A 14,727-nucleotide genomic window follows, 5' to 3' on the forward strand; every position below is an offset into this window, starting at 1 on the left:
CGATAAATTGTCAGCTAAATGAGATAAACATATGGTGTTTGTTAATAAGTATATTATATATTGTTTAATTTTGTTAAAATCAACTTCAGGTCAGTAAAGTTGCATTTTCAGTAGTATCATCAAGATAAGCCATGCCATCATATTATTATTAAATCATTGCGCCAATTAGAATAACACTATTTGCACAAGGAATATTATTAACGTGAGTACCACCTTGGCAATTTTGACTTCTTCATTGTTAACAAAAGGAATTTTGGTTTAACTTGGGAAAGGAAGAGGCGCGCACTCGGGGCGTAAGAGGTTTACTAGAATTTCGACGTTAAAATTTTATATATAGAGAGTGTTTATAATTTTATAGAAAATAATAATTTTTATCTTGTGTGATTGCATTAAATTTGTTATTATTATTATTTATTATATATTTTAAATTTTTTGCTGAAAATTCTAACTCTACGGCTAAACGAAGAGAGGAAATGAGAACAGAAGCTAATAAGTGCATTAGTATTAATTTATGAGTTTCATTGACTTATACGCCAACTTAACCCATTAATTTATTATCTGGTCCCTTATAAATTAGTTATAAATCTTTTTCCATTAAAAAAATTAATTGAAATAATGAAAGGATGCTGAATTAAAGTGCTCAATATTAAACAATTAATTACGTACTTAAAACTATAGGTTTGTAGATTTTTATACTAATTAATTCTTATTTGGCGTGTTAATAGGAAAAAGCACAATTGCACTTTCTTCCAAGGTATAACTGAATCTTTGTTATATAATCATATGATATACTAGGTGTATGCAAAAATCGAATCGAAAAAAAAGTTATTGGGTTATTTAATTGTTTTATAAAAAAAATAAGATTATTGGTTTGATATTGGTTTTTTAATATTGGGTTATTGGGTTAACCGATAATCCATTAAGAACATAATAATTTACTATTTTAATTTTTAGTCATACATAAATATCAAACAAAAAATATTAGACTATAACTATAAGGACCTTACACAATTAACACTACTTAACTCTGCTCTCTACATTTACCCTTTAGGTTTTAGTATTACTTTAGTCTTTAGGTTAACAACGACAAGACCTAAAGAACTAAGAACGGTGATGGCTAGGGTTTACAATGATGATAGCAAGGGTTAGGCAACGACTAGAGTTGTGAATTGTAAGCATTTGCTATACTTTAACTATACTAAGAAAAATGTTTGCACTCAACGAGTAATTTGATTTGTCTCTTCTTCTTTTTTTTCGCGTCAAATTGTCGGACAAGTCATATATTTGTTTTGAAAGCATTTTCTTATTAGCTAAACCGAAAACCGAACCGTAAAGATCAAAAAACGATAAACCGAAAATCGATAACAAATATCTTATTGATTTGGTTATCAATTTAGCACATTTAAAAATCGAAAACTGATAAATCAAATCAATAATACTTAGAACCGAACCAACCGATACACACCCTTATAATATACAGAGAATACTAACAATGATTTGATTATTATTATTTTTGCGTTCTCATTCGTCTATTAGGTAGTTATTTACCTCAATAAGTTTAAACCCCTAACATTTTCACTTAAGGTTAATGTGTATGGTTAAAGAAGATGACATATTTTACTTTGTCTAACTTAACTATCTAATAGATGAATGAAAACAAATGTACTTATTTTTATTTATTTTTTAAAAAAGCTTAAATTATCGAAAGTGCCTAGCTGGAACATTTTATCGAGAGTTGAATTGATTGAGTATATATAATTTAATTTGAATATCTAAATGAAATAATCGAACACATCCGAAATAAATTAACAACAATGGAAGTTATTTTCATTGTCCCCCCTCCCCACAATCCAATTCCAAAAGTAGAAAGTCAAGTGTAGGGATGAAATTTTCGTTTAAAATGTTTAGTGCAACTCATTTTCACCTATTGGCACCACATATTGAAAGGGATAAAAAGAAGAGGAATTTTCATAAATACAATTATTTATGCTCCTAACAAAAAAAAATTATGGCGAGAAATTAGTTTTTAAAAAAATTTAATCACTTCAATTAAAAGATAATTTAAGAAAAATACTATAATTTTATTTGTGCGGTATAATTTTTGAAGAAAGAAATTCGAATGAACCATTTTCATTGTACATATTCCCCCCCCAACCCAACATATATTTCATGAAGGCATATTATGATATCAATCATCTCACTATAAAAAGTAGCTTTTTCTAATTATGCAATACATTAAAACCTTATAAGTTCATCCTTTTCAGATATGTTATTAGGGCTCGTTTGGTGTGAGGTATAATAACAAATAGTCCCGGGATTAAATTATAGTACCGCTTATTTTGTTGTTTGGTTGGCAAGTTCGGGATAACTTATCCCGGGATTAATAATTAGTACCGGGATAAGTTATCCCTCTCCTTGGGTGGTATAGTAATCCCGGGATAACTTATCCCGGGATAAAATAGGTAAATGACAAAAATGTCTCTTTCAACCCTTTTGTTATATCACTTTTTACATTAATGAAGGGCATTTTTGTAAACAAATAAATTGTTCTTAAAATTTATTATTTTGAATACAACAAACCAAACACTCAATAAAAAATAATCCCAACACAACTTATCCCATCATAACTAATCCCAACATAACTTATCCCAACATAACTTATCCCATCATAACTCATTTTCAAACCAAACGACCCCTTATAGTATTATAATTATTTCTTTAAGGAAGTTATGCTAGCATATTCATACATTTTTCCCCCTAATTCCTTAGAAATATTTCTAAGTAATAAATGTATTACAATGTGTGGCCCGTCTAGCTCAGTTGGTAGAGCGCAAGGCTCTTAACCTTGTGGTCGTGGGTTTGAGCCCCACGGTGGGCGTCTAAATAGCCTTAATCCAGTCTATCCTTTTATTAAAAATTCGCATGCATGTATTTCACAAGGATCTTATTTCATAGTAATATCTGAAGTTTTTTCTTAGTCGAATGAGTCTCTATCTATCTTCTTGTTGTTTTTTTTGGGATCTTTACGGAAATAGCCAAACAAATTTACTATTTTTCTATATATATATATTATCACATTATACACAAGCACACACATATTGTACACGAATTACACATATATTATATCGCCAGCTATTTTTAATTTAATCATTTGAATGAACGGCTATTTAATTAGTTTAGTATTTTAGTTCCTCTCTCTTTTGTCCAGTTTCTCTTTGCTCTTTCAATGTCTTTCCTTGTCCATTTATTCAAAGACCCTTTTTTCCCTCTTTCTTGAAACTTATTTTTCTTGCTTTAATCAGAAAAATCACTTTACATATTTGAAGGGCTTATTTTTCTTATAATATTTTTCAAAACCTTTTTAATACTGAAACATGAAAAATATAAAAAATATTTTAATGTTTATTTCAAACCGACATGAGGCCGTATCCATATAAGCTTAATTTGCTCAATATTGAACCCTAGCCCAATATAATGTTATCAATGTAACTCTCAAAATATCATGTGTAACAAATATTATTAAAACGTACGATAAAAATATAACTACAAAAATATTTAAAAATTTAATTAATTCTCTAAATTCTATCTATGTTACATAAATTAAAACAGATAAAGAAATAGATAGTGGGTCCGGACTTGCCCGATCTTGTGTCTAGTATAAACTACTATAAGAGCCTTTTGAGATATTAGTAAAAACATACTCCCCTTATATTTTAGAGCAACTTTCACATATAGCAAACAAAAATCATATTTGTATATTATAGCTATAGTTTGCATAAATGCGCTCCATAACATACTTCGCTATACATATATACAAAAGAAGCAATTGTATAATCTGTTTCGGTATACATATATAAAAGAATCAATTGTATAATCTGTGTTTGTGTAAAGCGAGAAAAGAGAGAAAGACAAGAAAACTGGGCAGGAGAAGATATGTATTTGTATAATCATAAATGTATAGGATGAAAATATATGTATTTGTATTTGTATATATAATTTTCTCTCACTTTATACAAATACAAACGCAATGTATACATTTGTATTTGTATAAAGTGAGAGAAGCGAGTGAGAGTGGCAGCGAAATCTGGGAGAGGGGAGAGAGGGAAATGAAAATATATGTATATATACAATTTTCTCTCGCTTTATACAATCACAAACACATTTTATACATTTGCGTTGTATAAAAGCGAGAGAGGCGAGCGAGATTCACCAGTGAGAGAGGCGAAATATCAACAGTTTGCTACGAGGTACAATTAAATCAAACAGTGGTTATGACATTAATTTGAATTAATAATTTGCTATTATATACAATTTTTCCTATATTTTACTATTTATATGATATTGTCATTGATAACATGACTGGAAAACAAAAAACAAGAAAGTTCGCCTTTCTTATTATGCTAGTCTTCTAATCGATTAAGGTTGAATTTACTTTTGCTTTAGTTATTGTTGAGGAACAACCTTTTGTTCTTATAGTTGTGTAAACCTTCCACCTCTCTCCTAGCTTTGCACCTTTTTCATTCGATCCAAGAACCAAGAGTGGTCGAAATTCAATCTAATCAAGCTAGTGGTCATATTAGTCGTTTAAGGGGAAATTCCTTTTTCAAGCCCATCTCATTTGCCTATTGCTTTCTAAAGTGGCAATACGTGACAGGTGAATGATATGATTCTCAAGGATGACTAACTCATAATTTCACACTGGGCCAAAGTTTTATCTATGAAAAAACAAGATTTGTGTTTTACTTTAATTTTGCTATTTAACCATGAAGTAGTAGTTGGCAATATTGACTATGACATTTTATTTTTAAAAAGTCAATTACATGTCCAAACAATGTACAATAAAAAGGACAAATTAAGGGTCAAATAAAAGATGAAACGCCACATTTATTTATCATTAGTCAGATGATGTCAAAGTTGGTTGAGCAAAAAATGTGGATATCATCTGCATGTGTTTTTCGATTGAGCTCATCGTTAAAAGACCTAAGTAACAATTGGTCGCATTTAATGAAATACAGATATTAGTACTACAACTTCCCAACGTCCCATTTGCAGTTGCCAGATAAAGCCAATTTAATTGACACACAAATCTAACATTTTCTTCTTTCCTATGTAGCAAGACATTAGTACTACCAATTAATAGCCATACAGAAAATATATTTTCCCCTTAACAAGACCAAAAGAATGTACTAGGTAAATCTCGCTTCAGTGTAGTGCCCTCACAAACCATACATAAGAAGTAATAAACCACACTAGGCAAGCTGAGACGAGCTCAATCGAAAAGACATGCAGAGGATTTCGAATCTAAAACCTATTATTAGTACCCTTTTAAGCTAAAAGTGAGACTTTTTGGCAAATATGTTCAAATAAGTTAAAACCCCAAAACGGACACTAAATACTGGGAAGGAAATAAAGAAAAAACTATATTACTAAAATAAGCTTCTTTTTTTTTGCTTCTCATCTGGTGTACGATAGCCGCATTGAAGCCCAACTATTTCAGATTCACTCCATGTAAAACCCCATTCAGGGGAAACCACTACATCAAAAATGATTTTATAGCTTAATTGCTGCTAAATATGTATTTTTAGCGGCAATTAGCACTCTATGTATATGTCCTAAAGCCTTTAGCGATACTGGATCTAATGACACGTAACTAATGTCAGTAAAGACTTTAGCACTCTTTATTAATGTGTTTATTTATTACCGCTAAAAGTTATTTTTGTTGTACTGAACACTCCCTACCAAGAATTTTTCACTTAAGGCTCAAATCCAAAATCTCTAATTAAGGGAAAAAAACAATCTCATCCACTACACCACGTCCGTGAACCTCATCCACTACACCACGTCCGTGAACGGTACAACCATAACTAGTCTCCAGCCTTCAATTAATCTACTATGATAATCACTTTTAATTTAAAGCCTGGAAAGGTATAGATACTGGCAGTTTTCATTAACAGAAAGCTAGTACTCAATCTTTAATCAAAAGTCTTCGATTTGAACTATGATAATGGAAAATAAATTCTAGTAGATAGTAGCATTTCTCCCCTAAATCGGCACTATACGACGCAAATTTGAATTAATTAATACCAAATGATTAAACAAAAATATCAAAAATATAGTTTAAGTAATAGCTATAATTCTACCTAGATATCTATTCACCAAAACTAGAAGGTGTACTAGGAGCTAAACAGTTCTTTATCCAAGAGTTCATGAAAATCATCTTTCAGAAAATTAGGGTAAGATCTGTATAGACCCAATCATCCCCGACCTCACTTACCCACTTATGGAACTATATCGAGTATGTTATCATTGGTGTGGCACTAAGAAACTTAAATAAGAGAAGTATTAGAGATTTCAACCAATATTAAATCCTTAACTTACATGGTACATTCCGTGGTAAGAACATAAAGATTGAACCATCAAGTTTAAATTCTATATCCATCTTCAAACATCATATATTATATATATATATATATATATATGATAAATTAAATCAGTAAATGATACCTGAATCACAAGATGAATGTATCTGAATCTTCTTCCATGTCTAGACAATATTGTCTAACCTACATCAAGGAAAACTCAAACAATTTCTACAAAAAAGATAGTAACTTATAGAACAAACCAAATTGATAAAACTTCTAGGGATTCAAAGTTACAAACATAACCTACAACTTAATTAAAAGGAAAAAAATTCACAAATAGTAAACAACATTCTAAAAGTTTCTAATTAAAAAAGATAAACTAATAACTAACTATATGGAGTAGGCCTTGAAGGAGGAGGAGTCCAAAAAACTTCATGGTGCATTTGGTCATTAGGCAAAACATTAGTGGCTAAATTGTACATAGGCATAGAAGTAGAAGGAGATGGATGATCAACTTGCAAATTATCAGAATTAACATTACCAACCCCTGAAGCTGTAGGTAATTGCATTTGCATCCCTTCATTTGCATTATTCTCCTCTTCTTCTTCATCATTATCCACTATTGGTAACCTTTCAAATGTTGCATTTGTAAAAGATGCAGCAATTACAATAACTGGTCCAGATGCTATTAATTCACCCACAACATTTCCACCAACAACTTGTCCTTGGCTACCAGCCAAGTACACAGTTAGTCCAGTTGCTCCAACTGGACTATTCGGCGCGGGTAAAAACGCGCCGGATAATGACAAAATCTCAAACCTCCCGTGAAGCGTAATTACGCCCCCGGCCACGGTCACCGCGGCCGGCTGGCGTAACGTAACATTCGTTACAATACCGCTGCCGCTCAAAACGGATACGCCGCAGCTGCGGCGATTCGCGAAAGCGGCTATGCTTTCTATTATATCGCTTCCGGATTTAATTTCCAAAACGTGACTTTTGAGGGAATTTGGGGTATCTTTAGTTACCACTATTGGTGGTTTGGGCTTGTTTTTTGAGCCCATAGGTCTTCCTCTGGGTCGCCGTCCAGCTCTACGCGGTCCAGAGGAGAACAGACCTTCGGGACTTTGTATATTTTCTTCTCCTTCCTGACTCATTTCATTTGGGTTTTCACTACTGTTGGTGGTTGTATTCATGAACTCTTGCTCTTTTCCGGGGCGGAGTTTGTTTGATTTTTCTTCTTCTTCTGGATTGTTACTTGATGAAACCATTGGATTCATTGCTGTATTTCCATCCCACCATCGATTAGCCATTTTTTTTTCTTGTTCTTCACTCTATTCACCTAAAATTCTCACTAACCTAGAGAGAAAAATTCACTAAAAGTTATCTAATGTACTGTTTTTCTCTCTCTAAAAGACTAATTCTCTCTCTGTTTTATAATTTTAAAGAAAAAGAAAATACCCTCTTGGCTTAAATTTAATCTTTACTTTTTTTTCTCTGTATTTTAAGAAAGAATGTTTTTTTTTCCTTTTTGACAATTCTTTAATTTAAAAAAATGAAATTTATCGATAAGCTTTAGTTAATTCGTTGCTAAAAAGCTTCTAATTAATTAAACTTTGTCATAAATCATAATGAATAAGTATATTTGACTTTAGTTGAATCTATATCTTTTGACTTTGAAGGCATAAGTAGGCATTATAAGTTGTATAAAATTGAATAAATAAATATATGTTTTTTATATTATATAATACATGTACAACTTCACGTAAAACGCAATTAATTATCTTATAGAAGGCTACATAAGATGCATGCATTTATTTATTAAAATTCATATAAGCTAAAAGTTCAACTAATTATGTATATTTAAAGTTTGAGAGTATAGATGTCATTTGATGTCAAGTTAAAGGACATATTAATTTTTTTTTATATAATTTATCACTAAATAGCGAAATGTGATTAATATAAAATTTTCATTACTAACTTTTTATCTAAGGATGTTTGTGCTAAATTAAAATCAGATAAATAAATTAAACGAAGTGAATATGTCTTTTTTTTTTTTTTTTTAATATCAGAAAGAGCCAAAAAAGTAGTCTTCTTGGAGGCACCAACTAACTCTCCTCAGTTTACATTGGAATAATAAAGATGGAGAAAAACAACACCACCAACAAGCACTTTGCTGCTTTTGTAACTGAGATCTAACAAGAAAAAATCCTTTAAACCAAAAAGACGGAATGATCTAGAAGACTCTGTAATTAATTCAATTCGTCATTTCAATCATATTGTATTGTACATTTCATAGAAAAACCCTATTACATTTTCAAGAAAGTACTAACCTTAACATAATATATTACTTTTTCATCTTTAATCAGAAGTTTCAAATTCGAGTCTCTTCAAATACGGAATCATCTTCTTCAAAGAGTATTTTATTCTTAAAATTTAAATTTAATGAGACTTTAATATAAATATGGAATATCGAATGAAAACCTAAAAATATAGTATTCAGATGGTACTTTGTGGGGGGCTAGGTTTTTTGGGTTCCTGTGCAACTCTGGGGTTTCTTCAGAACAAGTACATCAAAGATTTTCCTTTCTTGGTTCTCAATAAAGTTATTTCTTTTTCTTTTTTTTAATTTTTAAGTTTGTTTTACTTTAAGATAAAGTATCCATCAAAAATAATTTTGTTATTTTTATAGATAAAAAAAGAAGCTGATGTATATTAATTCTTTTCAAATTTTTGTATATTAATTTGTTGAATTTGAATCTCAAAATTTTAACCGTGTCACGTAAGTTAAAATAGGAGACTACAAAGGCAATGTTTTCATATGTTTATTGTCAAATGGTAAGTGGCAATCATTTTGTGCTGTCAAAATATTACGCTCCCTATTTTAATCTTCTGCCTCACATTTCCCAAGAATTAGACACATGCTCCCTCCGTCCGTAATTACTTGTTTATTTTTTTATTTATCCATATTAATTAATTAATCAAGAAAGGATAATTAAATTTTTAATTCATCCACTTTATAATTAATAGGATAAAATGATAAATTTATTATATAAATTATTATTTTTTTAATAGGTATATCAATTTTAAAATGGATAAATAATTAGCGACGGAGACGATATTGCTTTCCAATGTGCATCCAATTAATTTTTTTTCCTCTCCTGGGGCATTGACAAATTGAATTTGGATAAGGATGGTTAGAATATGGAGTAATAGAATGTTGAAGATTGGTTATATTGTTATTATTGTTTAGTAATTATTTAATTTGTTGTATTAAAATAAAAAGTTATTTGTGTATCTTATATTAATTGTCAAATTTTAATTTTTGAATTAGTTTGATTAATTATTTGAACCTAAATTGAGTAAGATTGAATTTAGCATTTTTTTTAAAAATATCATTTAGATATTTAAAACATATACGAAGAGAAATATAAATTGTAATTTTTTAATATTAATTTGATATATATAATTATATATATTATGATGTTGAACAAAATTAATGCAATTTGACTTGAAAAGTAAAACATGATAAGTATCAAGAGAAGGATGAAATATTGAATAAGATGTATTAGTATAAGGATAAGATCTCTTATTGTTGATGCTACTATCTAATTTATATAAACTAAATAAAGTGTATAACTAATATAATTAATATATGTATTAATTATATATAGATTGAAAATACTATCAAATAAAAATTAAATAATATTAAAACTAATACAAGACTAGCCAACTGGTCTCACTATTAATATGTTTATGTGGAGACGACATTATGCTAATTTTTTAAATTATATTGATACCATATTTATAATCACATTTTAATATATACAAACAGTATATGTCAAAACATAAATCAACGTACGATAATTTAACTCTCGAAAGGATAAATATTTCGAAACGGGAAAGTAATAGTTTTTCCCCTCAACTTTCACACAGAAAAGATGTAATGATAAACATTGGATACGCAATATATTGAACATAATCTAAATATCCTGTTGCTTAATTTTACCATGAAATCATTAGCTCAATTTAGGTTCATTATTATCATCCTTATACCTCCCACAAATATGTCTTTTTCAATGAAATAAGAATCTGTTTTTTATCGTGCATTTTTAACAATTTAATTTAGCTAAAAAAATCATGTATTATAATATAATTATTCCAATAATGAATTATGTATTGATTTTGTTACTCCCTTTGTCTTCATTTATATAACTCGCTTTTCTTTTTAGTCAGGTCAAAAAAGAATGACACATTTCTATATTAATTAACAATTAAACTTTAAAATACTCATTTTACCCTTAATGAAATGATTTATAGTCATACAAATTTCTACCATTCATTTTAGACCACAAATTTTAAAAGTCTTCCTTTTTTTCTTAAACTCCATGTCGATTCAAATTACCTCACGTAAAATGGGATGGAGAGTATATTTTAGTTTTAAGTTTAATGACAATTGAACATAATGATGTGTCATTTGATGATTGGTTGCATGAAGGTCTAGGGTAGCTCTTGTATTTGGTAAAAATATTGGACTTTCAACCTTCCAAACATTTTAGGGAAGTGTGTGTGTGTGTTGTGGGGCCAAAGTATGCATATTGGTGTAGTGGATGACCCATCACCATCGACAAGTTTTGACACAAAGTATCGACTAATGTCTAAACATCCCCCTTTTCCATTTTCCATCCCCCAAGCACAACTATATATGAACGTGTCTTTTAATTTGATATCATTTAATATTTATGTTCTTTAATTTTAGATATGCATAATGAAACAGATAAAATTTAAATAAAATTGAACAAATAGACATATATATCTTACATAGTAATACAAATCAGTTTGAGTGTATCTCACGTGAATTACCATACACGACGATGTCGTGTATGATATGATGTCCCGTTAATTCATGAGCGAAGAATAAGTTGTCTATTTCATTGTGGAGCATTTTATCACAGAATAGTTAGCTATTACTATTGCTGATTTGTTGGACCGTTAAATCTTCGTAAAATTATAATTATTTGAAAGTTGGAACTTTGAAATAACATGAATCCCAAATATTTATTTATAGAAATATGAAACTATGTGATTTATTAATTCAGCAAGTCGTGAAATTTCAATACCTTATTTATAAATTATGATTTACTTATTTGATAATAGTTAGGAAAGTTTTGATAGTATTCACAAATTATATATATGGTGTTTTCATCTTTAAAAGAAAAAAATACAAAATTTCAAAAATCCAAATTACATGTTCAAATAAAATTTCGGCATGCTGCTCACTGAACCTCCATAATATCTACTAACGAGTTGGGTCTTATGGCAGCCATATAGTACACCGACACATTAAAAAAGGGTTGAACCTACGACCAATCGATTAACAACCGACCGCTATACCACTGAGCTACTAAGGAACAACAAGAAATTCGATCTCATAAAGTTCAATTCCCCTTCTCCGGATTTACCCGGTGAGCACAACTCTTGCTCGGGTAGGTGGTGCCAGTTTCCGACCTTTAAAACAAACATGTATTTGAAATCATATCCAAACGAGCTGGAACTACATAAATAACCAATCAGGACTAGGATTGACAATTGGGCCAATGAAAATGGGGTTGCACAAGAGTCGCTTACAATTTTCTTCAATCATGAAAATTTGTGTTTTCCATATATATGTCAAAATTCAATTTTTCCCATCCAAAAACTCACATTAATTCGAGTCACTTCTTTCTCATAAAAAAACAGACACAATCGTTATGAGTTCATTCCTAACCTGACAACTCGATGCACTAAGTATTTCATATTCACATATAGTTCAAAAAAGGATCACCCTCCTAAAGAGTATGACATAATCATCAACCTTCTCTCCCAATTCATATTATAACTTATAAATTGCACAAAGATAACTTTATTGTTACTCCAACACTAATAGTTGGTTCATCAAAAATTTCTAATAAAGATGTAAACATCAGAATAAATAGAGTTTTCCGAAAAAACCAACTAGTAGAGAAAAAACACTTAAAAGTAGAGACAAATAAACTTTAAAAAAAAACATTTTAAAATATCAAATTTAGATATTTATACAATGTCCAAGTTTGCATTTTGGGATGATAGAAAATAATCAAATATAGTTAATTTTTTTGTTAATGGATTAAGTTATTAATTAAGTATACATTGATCAAATTAACGAGTGAAAGCATAAAAAACAGTACAAACATAAATAAGGAGCCCTAATGGCACAAAAATCACAAGTGGAATAATAGCTCCATAAGTATGCATACTTCCACATCCCAAAATTCCAAGTTTGATTTGAACCACATTGATCAAACCAAGCATCAAAAACACCGACCCGAGAACCGACCCCGCAGCCGAGACCAAGTACCCGACCCGGAGGGCGGTTTTGTTGATGGAGGCTAAGTCAAGAGTGAAGACAGTGGGGAAGTGTGCTGACTTAGCCAATCTAATAGCCTGCTTAAGGCACAAGGCAATGAGGCTAGAAAAGAGGAAACAACTAAATGAGTAGACATGGAAGGCTACAAGGTCCTCCATGATCTTGGGCTCCGCGATACAACTCGGGTCTTGGGAGAGACTGTTACCTTGGTCATGCGGGTTCCAAGCTAGCCCGATGAACACGGCTAATGTGAAAAGGGAGTTGACATTGATGATCCCATTGAGAGCTGAGATGTGGATAGTGGTGCCAAGTTTTGGGATAGCTCCCTCGCACATTATGTCTCACAAAACGAACCAGAAGAGGATTCAAGATTTGAAGTTTACAAGTTCCTACAACAACCTCAAGTTAATGCGATACTAATAAATATTTTGAATTTTTTTTAAGATGTGGATGGTGGTGCCAAGTTTTGGGATAGCTCCCTCGCACATTATGTCTCACAAAACGAACCAGAAGAGGATTCAAGATTTGAAGTTTACAAGTTCCTACAACAACCTCAAGTTAATGCGATACTAATAAACATTTTGAATTTTTTTTAAGATGTGGATGGTGGTGCCAAGTTTTGGGATAGCTCCCTCGGACATTATGTCTCACTAAACGAATCAGAAAATGATTCAGGATTTGAAGTTTACAAGTTCCTACAACAACCTCAAGTTAATGCGACACTACTAAACATTTTAAATTTTTTAAATTATATATACAGAATCTGAGTAAAAGCTACTGAATTCACGAGCAACTCAATTCAAGGTTTTTGCACAAGTGAAGCTTTAAAATATTACTTAAATTTGAATAGTTCTTTGCAACAATTCTACATAGCACATTGCTCCTATAACAACAACATGAAAATTGAATGTATATGTATATATATTACTACTTACTTATATAAATGTAATATATATTATGAACATCAAAATATTTATTTATTTTCACAATTCCAATTAAAATTTGGTAAATATTTGATAGGATAAAAAATGTTAACCTTTAATAAATTAAAAGGACCAAACCACTATTTTGAAGTTAATACAAAAAAAAATATGAGACCATTTTTGTCATTTTCTATATCGTAATTTGTTGTATTATTCTTCCCTCTTTTTTGGGGATTTCTTTCTTATCTCCGATATTTATATTGAACTCGATTAAATTTGAATTCACAACACATTTCTGACAGAAAACACTGAATCAATGTATAGCAAATAAAAAAGTGATAAACACCAACATTTGAAGATTTATTGCAAATAAAAAAGTGAAAAAAAAAAACAGAGAAAAAAACGCAGAAAATCTGAGAAGGTTATTGAAGGGAAAAAACGCAGAAACTTACCGTTAGCCACTGAAATGGTGAAGAAAAAAAACGCAGAAACTGTGTGCAGAAATGGAGGAAGGGAAAGAGGAGACAGAGATCTAGGAGGAGGAACAAAAGGAAAATGAAAAGGGAACTTAGATTTAGGGATTTTTTTGTAATTGAGGGTAATATTGGAATTATGAAAAGGTAATAGGGATACAAATGTAAAAATTCACTAGTAAGCTAAATTAACTTTCTTTACAATAATATATAAACATTCTTTCTACCTTGATTTGTTGTATTAAGTATCTTTTGGAAATAATTTTTCTACTTTGATAAAATAGAGATAAGATTTGAGTATATTTTACCTTGTTCAGATCCCACTGATTATATTTCACTAAATATGTTGTTATTATTATAATTTAAAGATAGAAGTATCAAAAACACCTCGCAAATTATTAGTTTGATCCTCGAATTATTGACAGCCTAAAAAATACTCATTTACTTGACTAACTAAAGCTAAACACACCTCTAAATTGTCGTCAAGTGTAGGGGTGTTTTCAACATTTCTCTCGATTTTTATCAAGAATTTGAGACCACTTACTATGTCATGTTGCATATCGAGAGTGTATCTAAGTTTAGTTAGT

General features: G+C 30.3%; 2 protein-coding genes and 1 non-coding gene across 3 annotated transcripts; 1 reads left to right on the forward strand and 2 right to left on the reverse strand.

The window, feature by feature from the left end:
• Positions 1 to 2,805: 2,805 nt before the first annotated feature.
• On the forward strand, positions 2,806 to 2,878 carry TRNAK-CUU (transfer RNA lysine (anticodon CUU)). Its single transcript has one exon. It is a non-coding gene; the product is annotated as a tRNA-Lys (tRNA).
• A 3,727-nt stretch (positions 2,879 to 6,605) lies between these two features.
• LOC125831256 (AT-hook motif nuclear-localized protein 15) lies at positions 6,606 to 7,730 on the reverse strand. The gene has a single exon (XM_049510452.1). The coding sequence runs from the start codon at positions 7,670 to 7,672 to the stop codon at positions 6,749 to 6,751; it is 924 nt and encodes a 307-aa protein (XP_049366409.1). The 5' UTR covers positions 7,673 to 7,730; the 3' UTR covers positions 6,606 to 6,748.
• Positions 7,731 to 12,397: 4,667 nt separating this feature from the next.
• LOC125831267 (uncharacterized) lies at positions 12,398 to 14,201 on the reverse strand. The gene is made up of 2 exons (XM_049510463.1): positions 14,120 to 14,201; positions 12,398 to 13,133 (listed from the first exon to the last, which is right to left on the reverse strand). Exon 2 carries the CDS (start codon positions 13,077 to 13,079, stop codon positions 12,537 to 12,539), a length of 543 nt encoding a protein of 180 aa, XP_049366420.1. The 5' UTR covers positions 13,080 to 13,133; positions 14,120 to 14,201; the 3' UTR covers positions 12,398 to 12,536.
• Positions 14,202 to 14,727: the final 526 nt, after the last annotated feature.

The sequence above is a fragment of the Solanum verrucosum genome, unplaced genomic scaffold (genome assembly GCF_900185275.1).
Source record: "Solanum verrucosum unplaced genomic scaffold, falcon-dt-bn FXZP01000049.1, whole genome shotgun sequence".
NCBI classification, from domain to species: Eukaryota; Viridiplantae; Streptophyta; class Magnoliopsida; order Solanales; family Solanaceae; genus Solanum; species Solanum verrucosum.

Bases quoted from the DNA above. Each gene is read 5' to 3' on its own strand.
- LOC125831256 (XM_049510452.1), bottom strand. From the start codon at position 7,672: ATGGCTAATCGATGGTGGGATGGAAATACAGCAATGAATCCAATGGTT.
- LOC125831267 (XM_049510463.1), bottom strand. From the start codon at position 13,079: ATGTGCGAGGGAGCTATCCCAAAACTTGGCACCACTATCCACATCTCA.